This window comes from Lutra lutra, chromosome 15 (assembly GCF_902655055.1).
Source record: "Lutra lutra chromosome 15, mLutLut1.2, whole genome shotgun sequence".
Lineage (NCBI taxonomy): Eukaryota > Metazoa > Chordata > Mammalia > Carnivora > Mustelidae > Lutra > Lutra lutra.
The window spans coordinates 16,133,582-16,156,276 of record NC_062292.1 but is presented as its reverse complement, the minus strand read 5'-3'; the positions used below and the strand labels follow the sequence as shown (position 1 = coordinate 16,156,276).

Here is a 22,695-nt window from a genome sequence, read left to right as displayed (position 1 = left end):
GCTCTCGGCCTGCCTCTCTGCCTACTTGTGATCTCTGTTCTTTCAAATAAATAAATAAATAAAATCTTTAAAAAAAAAAAAAAGAAAGAAAAAAGAAATCCCAGAAAATAGGATTACAGGGGCGCCTGGGTGGCTCAGTGAGTTAAAGCCTCTGCCTTCAGCACAGGTCATAATCCCATGGTCCTGGGATCGAGCCCCACATCGGGCTCTCTGTTCAGCGGAGATCCTGTTTCCCCCCCTCTCTCTGCCTGCCTCCCTGCCTCCCTGTGATCTCTGTCAGATAAATAAATAAAATATTTGAAAAAAAAAAAAGTAAGAAAATAGGATTACAATTTGACTTTGGATACAATGGACATCTGTTACCAAAATGTATATTTGATTTCTCTATGGACTCTATTTTTTTCTCTATGAAATCTTAAATACAGGGAAAAAAATGTCTCAAATTTTGTATTTGTCACTTCTAAATGATGTACCAAATTAACAAACAGATTGCAAGCAGAAGTAAAGTGGAGGTATAATAAATATTTTCCTCCGAATAAATGTAGTTAGTAAAGTGAAGCGTCTCTGAACAACAGAACACTTTTTTGGTAGCTTCAAACTATGTAAAGCACATCTAGGAATTGTAGAATAAGCAAAAACTCGGCATTGCCAAAGTACATATCACAAAGTCCATATTCTCTACTTATAAAAACATCAGCAAAAGTCTTCCTTCAGAGGTTATTTTTATTTTATTCTATTTATTTGTATTTATTTATTTATATTTTATTTATATGATCATTCTAATAAGTTACATTTTAGAAACAGAAACAGTTTATTAAAAGGGAAGTTAATGAAGACAAGTCTCAGCAGTAAGAAGAGCACATGATTTATGAAAAAATACCCAAAAGAATTATAAAATTGAACATAACAATCTGGATCTGCAATGTCTGAAAGAGTAGATATCAGCCATATGTGTGAGCACTTGAAATGTGGATAGCCCAAATGGGAGATATGCTAGAATGTAAATTACGTACTAGATTCTAAAGACTTAGAATGACAACCGAAAAAGAATATAAGACATCTTCATGTGTCTAGGTATGGGACTACTAAAAAAGCTAAATATGAGGGCGCCTGGGTGGCTCAGTGGGTTAAGCCTCTGCCTTCAGCTCAGGTTATGATCTCAGGGTCCTAGGACATAGCCCTGCATTGGGCTCCCTGCTCAGCAGGGAGCCTGCATCTCCCTCTCCCACTCCCACTGCTTGTCTCTCTCTGTAAAATAAATCAATAAAGTCTTCAAAAAAAAAAAATTAAATATGTGTGGCTAACATTAACAATTCTATTATATACCACTGATCTAGATGTTTCATGTAAAGGCATAAAACTCTAAATATCACGATAATTCTTAAAGCCATAATTCTGTTATAGTGTAATATGATAATTACATCTATTGTGAATCTGTGAGTATGTGCATTTTTCTAAGGAGATAGTCTACAGTTTTCATCAAATTCTCATTGGAATCCATGACCTAAAAACCATTAGACCCTGTTCTGAATGGCTGATTATTAAACAAGATGGGGGCTGAGAACTGACTCCTGTACCTTCCACTATCTAGAGATCAAGACTAAATTCAGTTATTTGCACTACCTTTACCAGAACATAATAATTCATAGTTAAAATGATTTAGGTATAAAATTAGCACATGTAAAGAATAAAATAAAGCACAAAAAGGTAGTTTACATATCATGTCACAATCTTAAAAAGGGAAGAATTGATCCTGAACCATCAAAAAAAAAGTAATTTCACAGTTTTTCATTAACTCATTCATTAAATATTTACTGAATCCATATAAGAGTGTTTATTACACAATTCTTTTTTTTTATTACACAATTCTTTCAACTTTTTTGTAAGTATGAAAATTTTCATAAGTATTAGGAAAAATAATTATGGAATACTTAATAAAAGATAGGCATTAAGTTAATGTTTTAAGATTAAGACAGATTTACAGCTTTACATAAGCTAATATAATGGAATCAAAATATAATGCAGCATGAAAATGCTTTAACAGAGGAAGTTATATAGTATTACAAGAGCACACAGGAAGGATTTAAATAGGCTGTGGGAATAGAATGGGATAAAAACAGATCCAGCAATGCTTCATACAGGTGCTAACAATGAGTTTTAAGTGATAGAGTCAGCCAGATGAAGGATGTGCCCTTCACAGCTATCCTATAGGTATTCCTTTAAATCCTAAAAGATATATAGTTTACAAAATTTTAAATATCAAGTAGTATCCTTTGCAGGAAGAATACCAGAATACGAATCAAGAGTAATTTATAGTTTCAATTCTGATGGTGATTATGTTTCTAGGCAAGTTGCTTAATATTTGTGTGGTTAAAGACTTCTAAACTCTATTATTTTTCACATTTTTTTCTTTCTCCTTTTACTAAACTATGAACTTTTACCCAGATTAATTCCCTGGCCTTCTCTCTGTCTCTTCACCATTTTTATCACTTCAACGCCAGTGAAAATTTTCCAAAACTCCCAAATTCCCAGCCCTGACCTTTCCACACACATTCCTGCTCAAATTTTCATATGCCTACTGAATATTTTCACCTAGATATTTCAAAATTATATCAAATCAAATTCTGATATTATGAACTCATGATCTACCTCCATCTCCCCAATTCTTTATCTCAAATTTAAAGAGTACAAATATATACCCAGTAGTATCTAGCACCACCATGATACTCGACTTACTGACTGATATTTTATAACACTAAAAATGTTAATAAATGAAGCAAAGAAATATAAGGTCCAGTGTTTATTACTTAATATTATTTGCTATACTGAGAGCATTACCACATATTTTATAACATTAGTAAAATGCTCCTCAAATATAAAATTCTATCATTTTATCTACTGAAAATTCTAAATCATCAGCTAACAAAAATACACATCATTTGATATTATCCATACTATCAAAATTCATACATCAATCCTGAACATCTGACACTAAGTTGCTGACGGGAGCCACAAACAACAAAGTGAAACAATAAAACAACTCACATTCTCACTAGGAAAGAAATTTTAGGTAACTGATTAATGCTACCAAAACAAAAAAAAGGAAGAAAACTAAGCTATAAAAATTTCATTATGCACAACACCTAATCTGAGAAATTAAGAAAAAAAAAATCTGTACTTCCAGAGACTGAATAATCTGTCTACAGGAAACATATATATTACAATGGTGGTAGCCTGAGCCACTACTTCTTCCCCCCAAATATTCAATCTGTGAAAGAGTAGAAAGTTAGTATTTCAGAATATAAAACATTTTTGCTTTATCTTTTTGGAAAATGAAAAAGGTAGTAATATTAGAGCCAGAGTGCTATGAAAAACTCAGAAAAGAAACCATAATCCTTTTGTAAATATTACAGGCTAATCCTATTTAATAATTTGTTTTTAATCACTAACCTGTAAGAAACCAAAGGTTCACGAAACTCCACACGGTTATTTTTCTTTACATTACTCTCCAAGGTGGTAACTCTGAGAGGACTCCGAGATTTCTCTTTTCGTGATTTAGAAGATTTAGAAGTTGGAGCATTAGCCCAAGAATCATCCAGGAATCTACCATCTGAAGAAAAAGAAAATCTGTAAGAACATACGACTGCCTCTGAATTTGACTAGTTTTTTGTGAAAATAACAGGTTATCTATCATTTCTGGCATCTCTAGTTGGATATTATAGAAGTAGATAGGAAACATTCAGGTTAAATTATTTACTCAATCTATAAAGAAAAAACTATTCTGAGCAAACAATGAAAAACTCCACATACAAAATTACTTTTTGTTAAAGGTTGACACTCACTTAAAAAAAAGAATTATCAAGTAAAATGCACCAGATTCACAGGTTAAAAAAAAAAATTAGTTTTACTTTAGTACTAACCTCTAGGTTTTAGACCACTAATTAAGGAACTACAAAATTACATACATGACAGGTAATGAAAGAAAGTATTTGCATTTTGTCAATTTATGACAGTATCTGTTAGATATTCCAATTATGATTTAAAACTCCCTAAAATATGTAAAATTCACTAAGTCAACTAAATCTCAACGTTGATAGATCTGTGAATTTAAAGACATATATAATTTCAAACACTTAAAATCAAATTCTCATCACTAAAAAACCAATGAAAAGTCACTGTCAAAGGTGGTGTAGTAATGCTAAAGTCCCTGATGAAAAGATGATGAAGGGGCACCTGGTTGGCTCAGTTGTTGAGAGTGTGCCTTCAGCTCGGGTCATGATCCCATAGTCCTGGGATCGAGCCCCATATCGGGCTCCCTGCTCAGCGGGAAGCCTGCCTCTCCCTCTCTCACTGCCCCCCTCTGCCCCGCTTGTGTTCCCTCTCTCACTGTCTCACTCTTTGTCAAATAAATAAAATCTTAAAAAAAAAAAAAAGAAAGAAAGAAAGAAAGAAAAGATGGTGAAAACATGGGGCACCTGGGTGGTTCAGTCAGTTAAGCATCCGAGTCTTGATTTCAGCTCAGGTCACGATCTCAGGGTTGTGAGATCGAGCCCCATAATGGGCTCCGTGCTTAAGATTCTCTCCTTCTGCCTCTGCCCCTCCCCCTGCTCATTCTCACTCTCTAAATAAACTTAAAAATCTTAAAAAAAGAAAGATGTGAAAACATCATCTACAGTCACTGAACATGAGGTTGCTTCATGACTACTCAGTACCAAAAACAAAAAACCTAAATGTTGATGAGGTATCATCTCTGATTAAAGAGCTAGCAAATATGAGGGACTATATAAAGAAATTAAGCTGAAACAAAATTAATATCTATATTTGTATCTTTGCAAGTAACTTTATACATACCTTTTCTACTTATTTTTCGGGTAGCACTTGCAGATTTCTTGGTATCCATGACAGAATCAAACACAGCTGTACTTGTAGGGGTTACTTCTAATTTGTTTTCAATGTGTCTCAGCTAAAGTTTAAACACCATCACAACAAAGAGGTTAATTCTGTAAATAAACCAGCTACCATTTATTTACATAGTTAATTTTTTATTTTTTACTTTTTTAAATGTAAACTCTATGCCCAATGTGGGGCTTGAACTCATGACCGTGAGATCAAGAGTTGCATGCTCTACTGTGTCAGCCAGGCGCCCCAATTTACAGTTATTTAAATTATATTGTCCAGTACTTTTCTCCAAAGTCAAAACAATTCAGGAATGCCTTTTTTCAATATTAATTTTTTTCATTACTTGCTACTTCACCTATAGTAAGAAGTGGTACAATGCTGCCCAAATTTGGACAAGAAAATCAAAAAGATTCTGAAGAGAAGAGTATCAAAAAGTTTCATTTGTCTTTTTGACCTTTTTTTTTATTGATGATTTTTTTTTTTAAGCAAGCAGTACATTTTCTGACATTATAGGTCACATATCATTATGCTATATATCCTGTGGACTAAAATTTAGAACTGTTCGAACAGTTTATATTATAGGCATAACAGTCTTATGCCTATAAGTTTCACAATAAAGGTAAAATTAGTAAGATAAAAAACTCAGGTTTCCATACACTTTACAGTGTAAGTGAATTTCTGATAAAACCACCAATGCTCTTAAATTATTTAATATAGCATTTTTCCCTAATTACATGCTTATAAAACTTGGAAAACAGAGAAAAGGCATAAAAAATGAAATTAAAATCGTCAAAACCCCACCACATAGAGATAAACACTTTGTATAAAATTCTAATTTATCTTCTCTCAGATTTTTGTGGTACAATGTACTCAAAAGATGAAATAAATCTTCATAATCTGTATCAGGCTTTTTCTCCCATTTATATTATAAGCCCCCTTATCATCCTTAAAAGTAATTTCTAAAAACACAATAGTTTTGAAAAATGAAAATTAACAGTTCAGCTCCCAATTAGGTTAACTCTAAATTAAACTGGGGATAAAAACTATTCCTACATTGTAGATACATAATGCTCATGTAGGAGAGAATATATATAATGCGCATTTGACCCTACATTATGACCAAATCTAGGTTTTGATACCTTTTCCAGATCCATTTTCATACCAGTTCAAAAGATTAGGGGGCAGAAAATACCATATTCATAACGTAAAGAAATAGGTAACTCAAATTCAGGTAGGAAAAAAAGGAAACAAGAAAAGAGATATTAGGGGCGCCTGGGTGGCTCAGTGGGTTAAGCTCTGCCTTCGGCTCAGGTCATGATCTCAGGGTCCTGGGATCGAGTCCCGCGTCAAGAGCTCTGCTCAGCAGGAAGCCTGCTTCCCTCTCTCTCTCTCTCTCTCTGCCTGCTTCTCTGCCTACTTGTGATCTCTGTCTGTCAAATAAATAAATAAAATATTAAAAAAAAAAGAAAAGAAAAGAAAAGAGATATTAGGAGAGTAATTTTTCTAGAGAGCAAATGAAAACGAAAAGAAAAAGGAAAGAATCCCCCCTCAAAGAGACTATGTATCAGCTTTGCGCAGCGGCAGTATAGTAGCCAATGAGGTTTATCCTAGGCACAATTATTGCTAATTGAAAGAGACTATGTATCACTTGCCAAATTTGGATTCCTAAACTCCAGACAAGACTGGACAGAACACAAATGAAAACAGGTTGCCCATAGTGATTCTTCAGCTGTATTGAGAGAAAGCAGTCTGTCATTGCCACAAAAGAGGTCACTCCTAGTCCATTAAAGCTGTTCCTTTCATTTCCTCTCTGATTCTGAGCTTTCTACACAGACATAACCCCACATTCCCAAATTCATTTTGTTTTAAATCTTCATTTCAATAAGCCAAATGAACAAAGTCATTAAAGGAAAATAAATAGTACAAATCACTTTAATATTTATATGCCATAGTATTAATGTTCCTGACACCTGAAGTAGTGTCTTAATTATCCCTGTCCTATTTAATAATCATCCTTAATGTTCATTTTGTGATAAATGGTACTAAACTTCTTACTAAATTCTTTATTTTCCTATGAAAAAGTACTACAGAAAAAAACTTAATCTATTCAATTTTAACAGGAAATCAATTTTAAACCAGAAAGAAATAAATGGAAACTCTAACTACTTACAGCAGCCTTAGTCTGAGAAAGTGCGTCCCACGATGTGGTTCTATCTGCTGGGAAACAATGATATTTACTGAATCAGAATCTCTAAAGTGGTCCTCAAAATCTGCATTTCAGTAAGCTCCTAAATGCACTCAAAATTATGAGAACCATTTTATTAGGCAGAACTATTTCTCAGCAAATGCTTTATTATATTGAACCAAAACATGGTACTTGGGCGCCTGGGTGGCTCAGGGGGTTGGGCCTTGGCCTTCTGCTCAGGTCATGATCTCTGGGTCCTGGGATTGAGCCCTGCATCAGGCTCTCTGCTCAGCGGGGAGCCCGCTTCCCCTTTTCTCTCTGCCTGCCTCTCTGCCTACTTGTGATCTCTCTCTGTGTCAAATAAATAAATATCTTTTAAAAAAAAAAAAAGGTAATTTTCCCATTCTATAAAGCTAAGCTTCCTAGTATATGATTTAGAGTTGTATTAGACACTGATCCTATTAATTCTTAGGACAACATCCCCATTCACAGCCCCATCAGACAACTCCAACAACAGGCAGTATCCTCAATTTACCCCAGTGACCTAAACACGAAATTTTGTATTGTAGTGTATTTCAGTCATGATGTTTAAGAGATTAAAAACTACTCCAGACCTCAATCTACCAATAGAAACCAAGGTAAAATCCAGTCTTTCAGATAAGAGCCCTTCAAATAGTACAAGGCCACCTAGTTCCCTTAAATCATCTTTCTCTAAGATAAACAGTTTCATTCCCTCCAAATGTTCCTCATGTGACATGATTTCCAGATCCCTCATAAACCCAATAATCTTCCTCCAGATATACTCTAGTTTGTCAATGCACCTCAAAATATATCGTGTCCTAATTAAAGTAACCCTTGATGCATCATTAAAAAAAAAATAGTTCAATGAGATTTTCCCTTTTCTTATCTGTGATTTTTCTTATCTTCACAGTCTAAAACCGTATTAGGAGCTATATTACAACATTTGTTGACATTAATCAGAATTTCCAAGAAACTGTGTAAAACTAATTCTAAATATATACTGGTTCTTTTTTATGTTTTCCTTTATAAGTTTGTCATAGGACACCTCTGAAGGTGAGGTACCTTGCATATTTAAAGCAAACTGAACCTAAAAAATTATCCACTTTATAAATCAAAGGCAGGCATTAAGTTCTAAAGTTTAAAGAAAATAAATCATACCTTGAACAGTATCCTTGCTTTGAGAGTTCCTTGGATTTGGTAAAGGCACCTCTTTTGATTTGCTGCTCCTCATCCTGCCACTTTACCTACAATCATAGCATCAGCATTCATTAAACATCAATATTATAGTATTAGTAAAGAAAATACTCTCATTTATCTTAACTTTCATGGAAGTCAGAAAAAGATTTATCTAAATTATTATCAACCCTACAAGTTATCTTTCTGCCTTCTACAGTCCCTTATAATCTACTAACTTTATTTTTCCTTGGAAAACTAAATCATTAAGGAGTCTATCATGACCACCTCACACCAACTAGGATACCCAAAAACAAAGAAACAAAACAACAACAGAAAATAACAAATGTTGATGTGGAAAAACTGTAACTCTTGTGCACTGTTGGTGGGAAGGTAAAATGATATAGGCTCTATGGAAAATAGTATGGCAGTTCCTCAAAAAATTAAAAATAGAATTAACCACATGATCCAGCACAAAAAAAATGAAAACAGGGTCTCAAACAGACATTTGTACATCCATGTTCATAGCAGCATTGTTCACAATAGTCAAAAAGTGAAAGCAACAAAACTGTCCACCAACAGATGAAAAGGTACGTAAAATGTGGTATATACATACAATGGAACATTATTCAGCATTAAGTGGAAAATTTTGCCATATACTATAATACAGGTGAACTTTGAGACATCAACTAACTGAGACAAGCCAGTTACAAAGCCGAATACTACATCATTCCACTTCTATAAGACACCTAGAGTAGTCAAAATCATAGGGAAAAAACACAGTTGCCAAGAGCTGGGGAAGGGTGGGGGGGAACAGGGAGCTATTGCTTAATGGGTATAGAATTCAGTTTTACAAGACAGAAAGTGATCCAAGACGGATGGTGATGATGGTTGCACAATGCTATAATTTTTTTTATAATTTTTTTTATAAACATATAATGTATTATTAGCCCTAGGGGTACAGGTCTGTGAATCACCAGGTTTACACACTTCACAGCACTCACCATAGCACATACTCTCCCCAATGTCCATAACCCCACCACCCTCTCCCTCCCCACCTTCCCCCGCCCTCCTCAGTTTGTTTTGTAACATTAAGAGTCTATTATGGTTTGTCTCCCTCCCGATCCCATCTTGTTCCATTTATTCTTTTCCTACCCCTCAAACCCCCCACATTTCATCTCCACTTCCTCCTATCAGGGAGATCATATGATAGTTGTCTTTCTCCGATTGACTTATTTCGCTAAGCATAATACCCTCTAGATCCATCCACGTCGTTGCAAATGGCAAGATTTCATTTCTTTTGATGGCTGCATAGTATTCCACTGTGCATATATACCACATCTTCTTTATCCATTCATCTGTCGATGGACATCTAGGTTCTTTCCATACTTTGGCTATTGTGGACATTGCTGCTATAAACATTCAGGTTCACGTGCCCTTCGGATCACTATGTTTGTATCTTTAGGGTAAATACCCAGTAGTGCAATTGCTGGGTCATAGGGTAGCTCTATTTTCAACTTTTTGAGGAACCTCCATGCTGTTTTCCAGAGTGGTTGCACCAGCTTGCATTCCCACCAACAGTGTAGGAGGGTTCCCCTTTCTCCGCATCCTCGCCAGCATCTGTCATTTCCTGACTTGTTAATTTTAGCCATTCTGACTGGTGTGGGTTGGTATCTCATTGTGGTTTTGAATGCTATAAATTATTTAATACCACTAAATTATACACTGAAAATGGTTAAGGTGGTACATTTTATGTTGTGTATTCTATCACAAAAAGAAATAAAAGAAAAAATTATATCATGACTCAAAGAGAAAGATCATCATCTACTTATGCTGACTAGACAGCTTGGTAATAGTCATTTTTTCCTATGAATATAGAATTATTCTGTTATAAAACTCACAAAACACTGAAAGTTTGGAAAATACAGGCAAGGAAACTCATCCCTAGTCCCCAAATCTTAAAATGATCATTAAGCTATTTTGCAGTTTCTTTTTCCTAATTTTCTTTTTTTCTTTACTCTAATTTGTGTAAAGAATAAAAAATTTTTATTTTTGTGTCCTACTGCTAGATGTTTTTAAATATATTCATAAATTCTATGATACTCCTTTCTTCAAGTAGAGGTTAATTTTTCTTCCATTAAGTGTAAGCTGGTCTTAGGGATACACTTTTAACAAATCAAATGTCATGGAAGTGTCAATATGTGACTTTTAAGTGTAGGTCACAAAAGGCATTGCTTATTCTCTGGAGTTACACAGCAACAGATTACCAGTACAATATCCTGCCTTATTTTCTCTATTACAAGTAACACTGAAATGAACATATCTGTATCTGTGAATAGAACAGGATCTACAAAGGGGATCTACAAAAAACAGGGGATCCTACAAACAGGATCTACACAAAAATGAACTAAAGAATGTGAAGAACACGCTGCTCTTGAGATCCAATGTTAAACTGTTTTCCAATTTATAATTTACAACTGTTCGTATTTACAATGAGCCTACCAGTTTCATTAACCTCTTTTAATATTGAGCATTATATATATTCTATTTACCTTTGCTCATTTAGTAGGAAGAAAATGGTTGTTTTAATTTGAATTCAATAAACTGCTAGGATAGATCTGCTAGGATAGATCTCTGCCATAGATCTCAATCTTAGTTCTTCATGTGTGAATTATCTTTTCATGTCCTTTGCCCATCTATCTACCAGGATCATCATGTTTCTCTTATCAATTTGATGAGTTCTTTACATTATGAATATATGATCTTTGTCACATTTGATAAAAATAATTTTCTTCAACCACTGTTTTCAAAGGCAGTTCAGTATGTTGTATATTAAAGAACCTAATTTAAATTTAAGGAAAAGATGGGCATCTGGGTGGCTCAGTCGGTTAAGCCACTGACTCTTGTTTTTGGTGGGGGTCATGATCTCAGGGTCATGGAATCAAGCCCCATGTTAGGCTATGTGCTCCGCATGGAGTCTGCTTGAGACTCTCTCTTTCCCTCTCCCTCTGCTTCCCCTCATGCTTGTGCTCTCTCTCTTTCTCTAAGATAAATAAAATCTTTTTTAAAGATTTAAAGAAAATTTAATTTTAAATTTAAAGAAAAATTTAAAGAAAATTTTAAAGAAATTTAAAGAAAATTTAAATTTAAAGAAAAACCTACCTACTAAAATACAAATTAAAAGAAAAAATTTAAAGAAATTTAAAGAAATTTAAATTTAAAGAAAATTTAAAGAAATTTAAAGAAAAACCTACCTACTAAAATACAAACACATAAAACTGAAGGCATAATTAATTTTTAGGGGAGTTAATTTCACCCACAGTAAATAATCATTTTAAAATTTCTTTTAGGGCACCTGGGTGGCTCAGTTGGTTAAGCAATTGCCTTCAGCTCAGGTCATGATCCTGGAGTCCCGGATCAAGTCCTGCATCGAGTTCATTGCTTGCGGGGAGTTTGCTCTCCCTTTGACCTCTCCACTCTCATGTTCTCTCTCTCTTATTCCCTCTCTCTCAAATAAATAAAATCTTTAAAATAAAATTTCTTTTAAAAAAACTTCAAAAATGTTCTAAAAATAAAATTTGTCATAAATTATACAATATGTCTCTAAGAAATGTCAATCTAAGTTTTAGAAAGATACGAATGATAGAAAATTAAAATCAACATATATGCCAATAGTTTAAAATTTTTCCAACCATAAAAACTTCCAACAGTGATGCCCACATAGCTCAAAAAATTAACTCATTTTACTTTCCTTCTCATAAAGATAATTTGGCCTAGTGAACTATCAAAATAACAAACATGAGCTATTCCATATTTACTAAATAATTTGTCAACCATTTGGCAAAAGTTTTGAGCAAAACTCTCTTTGCTTTGAAACTAAAATAAATGCTAAAATATATAGTAATTCTCAATTTCCCAATGAGGAGAAATATACCAAAAATCGCATATATGTCCATAATCTCTATATTCTGGGGCCAGTGCTGATAAGAAATGCATTTATATCTACTTCAAAATAAAACCTTCTTAATGGTTAATCATCATCAAATGCAAATGACTCAATTATCAGGAGTGACATTTATGTAAAATTTCATCTTATAAATTATAGCATATTCACCATTTAATATGAGGATGAATTAGAACTACATGCTCCAAATAGGTTAGGTGAAGAATGCCAGAAACAAGTATACATGCTGCATAATTCCATTCTAAAAAGTATCAAACAGGCAAAAGTAATCTATGGTGTTAGAATAGTGGTTACATACAGTTTGGGCAGGAGGGTGGTGACTAGAATTGGAGCAAGGAAGGGCCTTTGAGGCACTGATAATATTGTTTGTCAATATGGGTGCTGATTACATCAGTGTGTTCAGTTTATTAGACTTCCATCAAGTTGTACATTTACATGCTTTTTCAATGTACATAATACAGCAATTAAAAGTATTTTCTAATAACATGCCTGATTTGGGTTTATAATTATAATTCACTTCTATAATATGCCCAATCTCATGAAATGTCAGTTTTACAATATCTTATCTTTCAAAATCCCAGGTTATCCTATACCTAAGAAGTATTATTAATAGAATCTATTAATCTAGGGTTCTTTAATATACAACATACTGAACTGCCTTTGTTAACAGTGATTGGAGAAAATTATTTTATCAAATGTGACAAAGGTCTTATGTTCATAATGTAAAGAACTCATCAAATTGGTAAGAAAAACATGATGATCATGGTAGGTAGATGGGCAAAGGACACGAAAAGATAATTCAGACAGGAAGAACAGAATAGAACAGAATTGTTATAAATAGAATCTATTTAAGTAGGACAGTTCTTTATGGTTTTTTTTTAAGATATTATTTATTTACTTGACAAACAAGAGATCACAAGTAGGCAGAGAGGCAGGCAGAGAGAGAGAGAGGAGAAAGCAGGCTCCCCGCTGAGCAGGGAGCCCAATATGGGGCTCTATCCCAGGACCCTGAGATCATGACCTGAGCCAAAGGCAGAGGCTTTAACCCATTGAGCCACCCAGGTGCTTCCTCAGTTCTTTATATTTTTATCTTTATATAAGAATTTATATGTAAACATCACCATTTTCTCTAAAAAATAGAAAAATTAAGGAAAAAGTACACCAAAAAAAATCTCCTCATAGAAAGAAGAATCTAATCTGTCAAAACTCTTACTATCTTTAAAGTATAAATCTCAGGGACGCCTGGGTGGCTCAGTTGGTTGGGCAGCTGCCTTCGGCTCAGGTCATGATCCCGGCGTCCTGGGATCGAGTCCCGCATCGGGCTCCTTGCTCGTCAGGGAGCCTGCTTCTCCCTCTGCCTCTGCCTGCCATTCTGTCTGCCTGTGCTCGCTCTCTCTCCCTCTCTCTCTCTGACAAATAAATAAATAAAATCTTTAAAAAAAAAAAAAGTATAAATCTCAATCTATAAAATGCCTTTTCTAACCACTTTGAGATGACTAAATCAAACAGATTAAACTTATTCAAGATCGTTTACTGGGAAATAATGAAACTTACCTTCCCAGTTAAATGTTTTAATAGGCAACATGACAACTTTATTCTATAGCCATATGGGAATTTTGGATTTATTGGATATTTGTGCATTCTCTTTGCCTAATCTCTCAAGAATTAAGAAAGGCAGACAAAAAACTACCATGACTACTTTTTGTCTCCTTCTCTTCATATTTCTTAAATTAATGTTTACATAGCTTGATAGGATTATTTAGTACATAAAGGTTCATGGTTGTTATATTGTCATGTGGGTTTTATATTTCTTGAATAAAAAATAACAATCATTGTCTGTAGAGAACTATACTTTAGTATTCAATTCTATTTTGTATGCTATTAATAAAAAGCAAGTATTGCTTTATTCTATTATACCTGCTGTATCCTTTCCATTCTATGCTTTCTGGGACACTTTATTTTAGATATATCCTGTATACAGAAAATAGAACTTTTTAATCCAGTGTAATAATCTTTGTTAAGACTAAGAATAGGGAGGGGCGCCTGGGTGGCTCAGTTGGTTAAGTGTCTGCCTTCAGCTCAGGTCATGATCCCACAGTCCAAGAATTAAATCCTGCATCCCAAATCAGGTTTCCTGCTCAGCAGGGAGCCTGCTTCTCCCTCTGCCACTCCCCCTGCTTGTGCTTGCTCACATGTGCTCTCTCTCTCTCTCTCTCAAATAAATAAATACTTAGGGGAAAAAAAAAAAAAGACTAAGAATAGGGAAAATAAACTTGCATATCAATCACCTCATGCTAACATTTTTTTTTAAAGATTTATTTATTTATTTGACAGACAGAGATCACAAGTAGACAGAGAGGCAGGCAGAGAGAGGAGGAGGAAGCAGGTTCCCCGCTGAGCGGAGAGCCCAATGTGGGGCTGGATCCCAGGACCCTGAGATCATGACCGGAGCCAAAGGCAGAGGCTTTAACCCACTGAGCCACCCAGGCGCCCCCATGCTAACGTTTTTTGAGTACCTACTTGTGCAAAGTATCGTGTGTTATAGAAAAGGAGATGAAATGTCCCTGACTGACTCTCCAACCACACAATCCAGTGTAAGTATTCTTAACCTAGGGATCCACGAGTGAAATTCAAGGAATTTATAAACTCTCTAAAATTACTGTATGTTATCACCTATGTATATTTTCCCAGAGAGAGATGTCATGGCCTTCATGACATTCTCAAAGAAGTTCAGTAATCAAGTAGGTGAGGTAAACATATACATAACTGAGAAATATAATAATCTGGACAATACCATAAAACATGTACAATTATCACAAAAGGAAACATTGATTCAATGGGGGAGATCTGTTAAAGCTTCTTGGGAGTATATCCTTAAAGACACCATATTAATTAGGATATGTCTATTATATATTTGGTATGAAGAAAAAGGAGGGACAGAGACTATTTTGCATTAGGAGGCCTCAGCATACCATGTTCATAAAAGTTAAGTGTTCTGTTATCTAGTAATAAGTCTGTGACAACCCTCCACTTCTACAATGGCAGAGAGCCATGGTTTTCTTATAAATGCTTCTGAGAGTTAGACTAGATCATCTCATTAAGTTGACATTTTAGAAGTTATTTTATGAATTGTATTAATATAGCTAAAAACCATACTGTCAATAACTATGACATTCACAAAAGGGTTAATAAACTTGCAACAGCATGTCAGATTGCTTTATTTTCTAAGACTTGTTATCTGTGAAAGTCCAAATTTAAATGACTGTCAATCATCCACAAATTACACTTTCTTCTTTACTGGGTTTTAAGATACTATAGTTAAGGCATACAAAAAAGGTATAAGAAATAATAATATACATCTATGTACTCATCTCTCAGTTGAAGAAATAAACTACTGAAATTTGGCTGAAGTCCCCTACTCATCTCCATCTCCCCTCATCCAGAAGTAATAACCACTATCCCAAACTCAATGCTTATCATGTATATCCTCCTTGCACTCTGAACATTTTCCAAAATACAAATGGCAATCCTTCCTATTCAGCACAAAACAAATTATCTCAAAGTATATCTTTAAAACACTATGTTGTATACCTGAAACTAATGTAACATTGTGTGGCAACTAAATATATACATATAATGTTCCCAAAAAGATTAAATGAAACTGTGTATGAATGTATTACAGATGTCAATAACTGTGTCTGCCCAAATACAGCCCCCTCTCTGAAGAACAAGCACCCCCATTCCCATCCACAACCCCTCGCTCCCCTTATCACTGACTGAAGAACAGTGAAGAACTAACTCAAGAATGGCCTATCCAGTCCCTGGCAAGAAGAGATCGAAGAATTTTAGAATGGAATGTTAAGCAACTGAGTCAATGAGCTGTGAGGAGTCAAGCTGAAAAATCTTGATAAAAAGCAAGATGGAGATCAAAGAAAAACAAATGAGAGATCATGTAGATTCCCAAAAAAAGGAAAAAGTGGCCTTGTTCTTAGCCATTTTGTAGTTCCCATAATACCACTACCTCATTTTTTGCTCCTGCATTCCTTGAGACCTCTCTGCAGTCTTACAACAAACTTGCTTTTATTTCTCTTTATTTAAGGGGAAAAGGGACAAAATCCTAAAAATAAAAAGAGGATTCCATGAAATCATTCATTTCAGCCTCTAACTCATATAGAGGAAATAAGTTAAGAGAAATACATGTGAAATATATTTCAAATATACTATAGAGGGGCACCTGGGTGGCTCAGTGGGTTAGGCCTCTGCCTTCGGCTCTCGTCATAATCCCAGAGTCCTGGGATCGAGCCCCACGTCAGACTCTCTGCTCAGCAGGGAACCTGCTTCCCTTCTCTCTCTGCCTGCCTCTCTGCTTACTTGTGATCTCTGTCAAATAAATAAATAAATTCTTTAAAAAAAATACTATAGAAAAAATACATTAAATACATTGTTTAAAAAAAGAGAAAGAAAATACAGAAAATTTCTATGACAATTCTTTTGAGAGAGGGTTATCTCAGGTCACCAGAAAACATTTTTTTAAATCTACTGAGAAAATTTCCCTTTTTTCTTCAAATTCATTTTCTTATAAACAGTCCTTCAACTAAAAAGTCCATACTTTCTATACTTGCTTTTTCTTTTTTTTTCCCCCCCTAGAGAGACAGAGAGCATGAGCTGGGAAGGTGGGACACAGGGAGACTGAGAGCATCTCAAGCATTCCACACAGTGTGGAACCTGCAGGGCTTGATCTCACAACTCTGGGATCATGACCTGAGCTGAAATCAAGAGTCCGATGCTCAACCAACTGAGCCACCCAGGTGCGCCAAAAGGTCCATTATTTTCTAAAGTCTGAAAAATTACTTTCCTGATTTATAAGTTTCTTTTATGAAGGTCTTAAAACTAAGTTTAAACATTATATACATAAGACTATATGTATACATATATAGTCCATCTGTCGAGAAAATCCAGGAAATATACCTTTGTATATTTTCCAGCTGGGTATTATAACTCTATTACATTTGTGGTTTTAAGCTTTCATCTTGAAATACTCGCTACTTTTGGGATCAGTCCCACTTGATTTTTTTTTTTCCTTAACTTTTGCCCAATTCATCAACAGTAACATTTCCAAAGGTTCCATTCTTAGTCTTCTTCTTTCCTAGCTCCTTCTACCCAGGCAATGTCACACACTTTCGTGGTTTCAAACCTATTTCTATCCTAGGTCTTTCTCTGAATTGTGGACCCAAGTTTTCAGTCTATTAGATAGTCCACCTCCAAATCCCACTGCCACTTTGAATTTATCAAGTTTAGAACCAAATTCATTATTATCTATCTTCAAAATCTCTCCTCCTCCTTCTCTTAGCAAATGGGGTTATCATGCACCCAGTTTATCTTTGCCATTTCTGCCTCTCCTCACCAGCATTTACTGAGTTACCAAGTCAGTACTATCCTTAAGATATTTCTCTCATAAAATAGAACTCCATAAAGCTGTTGAAAAAAAAAAAATTCAGGATATTTCTAATTCCTCTCTTCCTTTCTCTCTCTTCCCCTGACCTCCGTTCAGAGCATTTCTTTAGCCTAAATTGTGGTAAAAGCTTCCTAAATTATTCTGTTCCTAATCTATTCTCCATATAGATTATCCACAATTATCTTTCTGAAAACAGAATCTAGCAATTCTGCTTTTATAGCTCTTCAGTGACTATCACCTCTGGGCTAAAATTCCAAATTCCTTAGCATGATGGAACTTGGGATCCTCCACAACCTTAGCTTACAGTCTTAACCCCCTTGCTATCTTCACTGTATACTACTTGTTCTTGTCAAAAAGACATAGCGAGGGGCACCTGGGTGGCTCAGTGGGTTAAAGCCTCTGCCTTCGGCTCAGGTCATGGTCCTGGAGTCCTGGGATCGAGCCCCGCATCAGGCTCTCTGCTCAGTGAGGAGCCTGCTTTCTCCTCTCTCTCTCTGCCTGCCTCTCTGCCTACTTGTGATCTCTGTCAAATAAATAGATAAAATCTTAATTAAAAAAATCTTAAAAAAAAAGACACAGCTAGAGTGCATTCCCTAAACATGCAGAAATTTTCATTACCTCCCTATCTTCTTTTCCTAAATTTTCTCTAGCAATAATAACCTTCAAGTCCAAATGTTAATGCCATCTATCATAAATCTTTCCCCAACCGTTCCTTAACTGAATTACTACTTCATCTGTTTCCCCAATAGCATTCTGTTAATTTTTTTTTTTTAAGATTTTATTTATTTGTTTGTCAGAGAGAAGAGCACAAGCAGAAGGCGCAGCAGGCAGAGGGAGAAGCAGGATCCCTACTGAGCAAGGAGCCAGACATCCTGAGCCAAAGGCAGATGCTCAACCGACTGAGCCACCCAGATGCCCTCCTTTTCCTTTCTTAGGGGTATTTTCCAGCCTGGCTTTTTAAACCATCTCTTCTGCTTCTGTGATTATGTTTCTTGTTACTTCTGTTGATTTATCCCAGTCCCTCCCCTGTTTGTCCTTTCACTGGTTGCCTTTGATTCCTCTATTCTTTTCTGTTTAAGTTGAGATCATAACAGCTTTCAACATTGCCATTTGTTTTTCTGTTCATGGAAGGTCTGTGTTGATGGAAAGGTAAATAAGATGTAGTCCTTAAGGACCATACAAACTTGTGGAAAGACTGATACACATGTGATATTTGAAACTTTATTAACTTTACCACATTGTATACTATTTGTTCATGTGTGTCACGACATTGTGAATGAGCATTAAGTGCTCAAGGAATGTTTATTGAATGAATGAATGAATGCTGTGTGTGTGTGTGTGTGTGTGTGTGTGTGTGTAATGATAAGGGCTCTAAAAAGGTAACAGTGCAGGACACCTGGGTGGCTTAGTTGGTTAACCCTGTGCCTTCAGCTCAGGTCATGGGCCCTGGGATTGAGCCCAACATGGTGGGGCGGGGGTGGGGGGGGGTAACCATGAAGGCAGCTAATAGTTAATAATCATACTGTTCCTTCTGTGTGGGCCAAGTACTGTATTGTTTTCCACATCTTATTTTCAGTCTCCATCACAACCCACAATCCTCTCCCTTATTTGCCTTTTACTCCACCCCTTTACCTAAATCTCTGTTCAATGCAACTGGAAATCTTTATTCTTCTCTGTCCCCCCTTCCCTTACATACTCTCACCACAGGGTAGGAGAAAAGTGCACAACGCACCACTCCCCCACCATTTCCCCTATGCATTAAAACCCCTTATTTACCCTTTTCCCTCCTCCCATTTCTTCCCACTCCTTTTCTAGCAAAAAAAGAGAGCCTTTTGCTCTCTGTGACCCTAAGAACATACTGCACAGAGAAACTGCCCCCATGTGGACCTGGCTCCACTCTGGGGTTTCTCTTGTCCTCTTCTGCTCTTTTCCTGATGCTCTTTTTCTCAGTGGGGTGTGTGTAACAAAACAGCCATGAGCTTTTGGGGACCTTTAACATTTTCTTTTTTGTTTATAAAAACACTAAACACTGAATTCCAGAAAACCAAAAATTCTCTCTCCCTACCAAGGGAAGGGTATATCTTCTGCTCCATACCTTTTTCTCTTTTTCTTTTTCTTGCTAATGCTTTTAAAAACAAGTGAGTTTTTTTATATAAAGTTTTTAAAGTGTGAAAGAGAAGTATTTATATATCTATTTTACTGATGAAGAAACAGTATCAGACAGACCATGGAAACAGTCCAAGGTCATTCAGCGACAGATCTGGAAATTAAATCTAGATCTCTCTCTCTCAAACCTCTGAAAGCCTCTAATGAGCATTCACATGATGCCTCTTTGAATATGCAAACTCAACCACCATTTATAACATTATCCCCTGTCCTCTCACATAACTTCATTAGAAGGCACTTGGCTTTCTCACCTCAATTCTATCCTCTTCAGAACCTCTGTTCCATTAACTTCAATGCACTTTAACTTCTTTAGAGAATGCTCATTTAACCTACATGTCTTGATTGTTATCAAACTCACAGGAAAGGACAGGACTTCCTCACATTTGTCTACAGATGAAGCATTCTATTCCACCCTCCTTTCTAAACGGCAGGTAAGATGTTTCAGCAACCTCCTTGGTGTTGCACCAAACTGTTCTTCCACACTTACAAAAAACCTTTTCCTCAATCTGACCCATGCCATCCACTCGTTTAACAAATATCTGCTGAGGGCCATGTATGCAGTAGGAATGAAAAGTACTAAGCAACTGGGGATATAGCAGTGAAAAGGAACATGGCCCCCACGTGAAAGAAATCTAAAGGGTTACTCAGAAGTAAATATTCCACAATAATATTGATATTCAACAAATATTACAAATGGGTTGAAAATAATTAAGGGTAAAAAAGGAAAGTGCCATGGAAGCATGTAACAGAAGGAAATTCATCTAATCTAGGAAGTGGAGAGGAAGGTGTCATCAAATCTAAGACCTAAAGGATGAATACAGGTGGGCAAGAAAGAGCTTTCCAGGCAGTAGAAACAATATTTGGAATGGCCATGAGACAAAAAAGACACAACATGGTTTAAGAAACCAAAAGGCCCATGTGTCCGAAAGGAAAAATGTCAAGAGATGAAGCTGGAGAAGGAAAAGGACAAGATCATGTGGGGTTTCCAACATGATTTGTTTTTAAAGGATCAATTATTGGGGCACCTGGGTGGCTCAGTCGTTGGGTGTCTGCCTTCAGCTCGGATCATGATCCCAGGGTCCTAGGATTAAGTCCTGTGTTGGGCTCCTTGCTGTGTGGGAAGCCTGCTTCCCCCCCTCCCACTCCCCCTGCTTGTGTTCCCTCTCTTACTGTGTCTCTCTCTGTCAAATAAATAAATAAAAATCTTAAAAAAAAAAAAGATCAATTATTGCCCACTCCTCTCTTATGACCATAGTTTCGAGAAGTCAGTAAGAGAATCTGTATCACTCCATTGCATTTTGTATCCTTACTGTACTGCAAGCTTCTTAAATTTCAGAAAACTTAAGAATACATTTTGTTTTTTAAATTAGAGAGAGGGTGGAGGAGCAGGAGAGGGAGAGAGAGAATCCCAAGCAGGCTCATGCCCAGTGCAGATCTCAACACAGAGCTCTATCTCACAAAACCAAAATCATGACCTGAGTTGAAATCAAGAATCGGATACTTAACTGACTGAACCACCCAGGCAGCCCAAACTTAAGAATACTTTTATTACTCATTTAAGTGACTCAAGAGTTTCATTCTAGTGTCCATTTTCCAGTGAGTGAGTTTAACTGGCATCTTGTAGAGAAACAAGTTGTTTCATGCAAAAAGTCAGAAGGATAAATGAACAATGCTGCTTTGTTCAGACTAAAGTCAAATCACGAGGACTAAAAAAAGAAACTATATTTGACATGGTTCTATTTACATTACATAAAGTATGAAATGCTCAAAACAATTTTAAAAAACTTCCTAAAGTTAGCTAAGGATGTCTCTAACTCGTCAACAGAAAACAAATACAATTTCACTAAAGCTATAAAAATGATATTAAAAAATCTGGTTAGGATGAAACATAAAAAGCAGAAACACCTTATACCAAACACGAATGCAACTTTAAAAAAACTATTTATTTGCTAAGAAACAAAAAGCCTAAACTTCGAAGTATCACCCAAATACCTCATAAGGGAAGCACAAAGGCTCAGGGAAAACTAACAGTCAAGAAATTTAAAAGAATTACATTTACCATTTAACTTCCCCACTTATCATGCAGGCTAAGAGTTTATAAAGGGGAAGAACTGGAAAAGAATATAAAAAGTAACTTTCAAAGGAAAGAAGACATGTGAATACTTCATCTGTTTTAAGATCTCCCAGTTCTTTCAAATTCTTTCAAGAAACTTCAACAATCAGTTACATTTTCCCCCGTGTGTATGTCTAGCCTCCTCCTCTCACCAAGATTCTTCCTATCAGCACGTATACTTAATCTTCTTAAAACTACACTAAAGTCCCACAACCCAGCACCCTCTCTTTTTCCTTTATAAACTTCTCAAAAAAGTTGACTGAATACACTCAGTCTCCATTTAGAAATATTTTTCACTCACTTTTCAATTTTTCCAATGTGGCTGGCACCCCCATTTCTCCATAGCAGTTCTCAGTAAAGTCACCAAAGATCTCTTCATCTCTAAATCTAATGGCCATTTTCTTTTTTCTTTTTTTTTCCTTTTTCTTTCAATGCAGGGCTTGAACTCATGACCATAAGATCAAGACTTGAGCGGAGATCAAAGGTCGGATGCTTAACCGACTGAGGCACCCAGGCACACCTAAGCATTTTCAAATGAAAACTCCTCATCTTGCTTGGCCTCTTGGCAGCCTTCATCACAGTTAACTACTCTCCTGAAGCACTCATTTGTCTTGGCTTCCATACGCTATACTCTGGTTTTCCATCTTCTCTCTAGTTCTCTATCTTAGTCACCTCTGCTAGCTAGTCCTTTTCTCTCAAATCTAGAGATTCAAACAGAT

General features: G+C 35.7%; 1 protein-coding gene and 1 non-coding gene across 5 annotated transcripts in view; one reads left to right on the top strand and one right to left on the bottom strand.

Annotated features, from left to right (window-relative positions):
• Window positions 1-22,695, bottom strand: part of CEP350 (centrosomal protein 350) — a 155,182-nt gene that overhangs the window by 119,098 nt on the left and 13,389 nt on the right. For 3 of the 4 annotated variants that reach the window (XM_047703679.1, XM_047703680.1, XM_047703681.1), the window contains exons 2-5: window positions 8,264-8,349; window positions 7,070-7,116; window positions 4,852-4,963; window positions 3,451-3,610 (exon numbers count right to left, since the gene is read on the bottom strand). In XM_047703679.1, the coding sequence (XP_047559635.1) occupies window positions 3,451-3,610; window positions 4,852-4,963; window positions 7,070-7,116; window positions 8,264-8,336 (392 nt within the window). In that variant the 5' untranslated portion in view covers window positions 8,337-8,349. The remainder of the gene's footprint in view (window positions 1-3,450; window positions 3,611-4,851; window positions 4,964-7,069; window positions 7,117-8,263; window positions 8,350-22,695) is intronic. The other variant, XM_047703678.1, reaches the window with a different exon arrangement.
• Window positions 6,466-6,607, top strand: LOC125086501 (U4 spliceosomal RNA). The gene has a single exon (XR_007123227.1). It is a non-coding gene; the product is annotated as a U4 spliceosomal RNA (small nuclear RNA).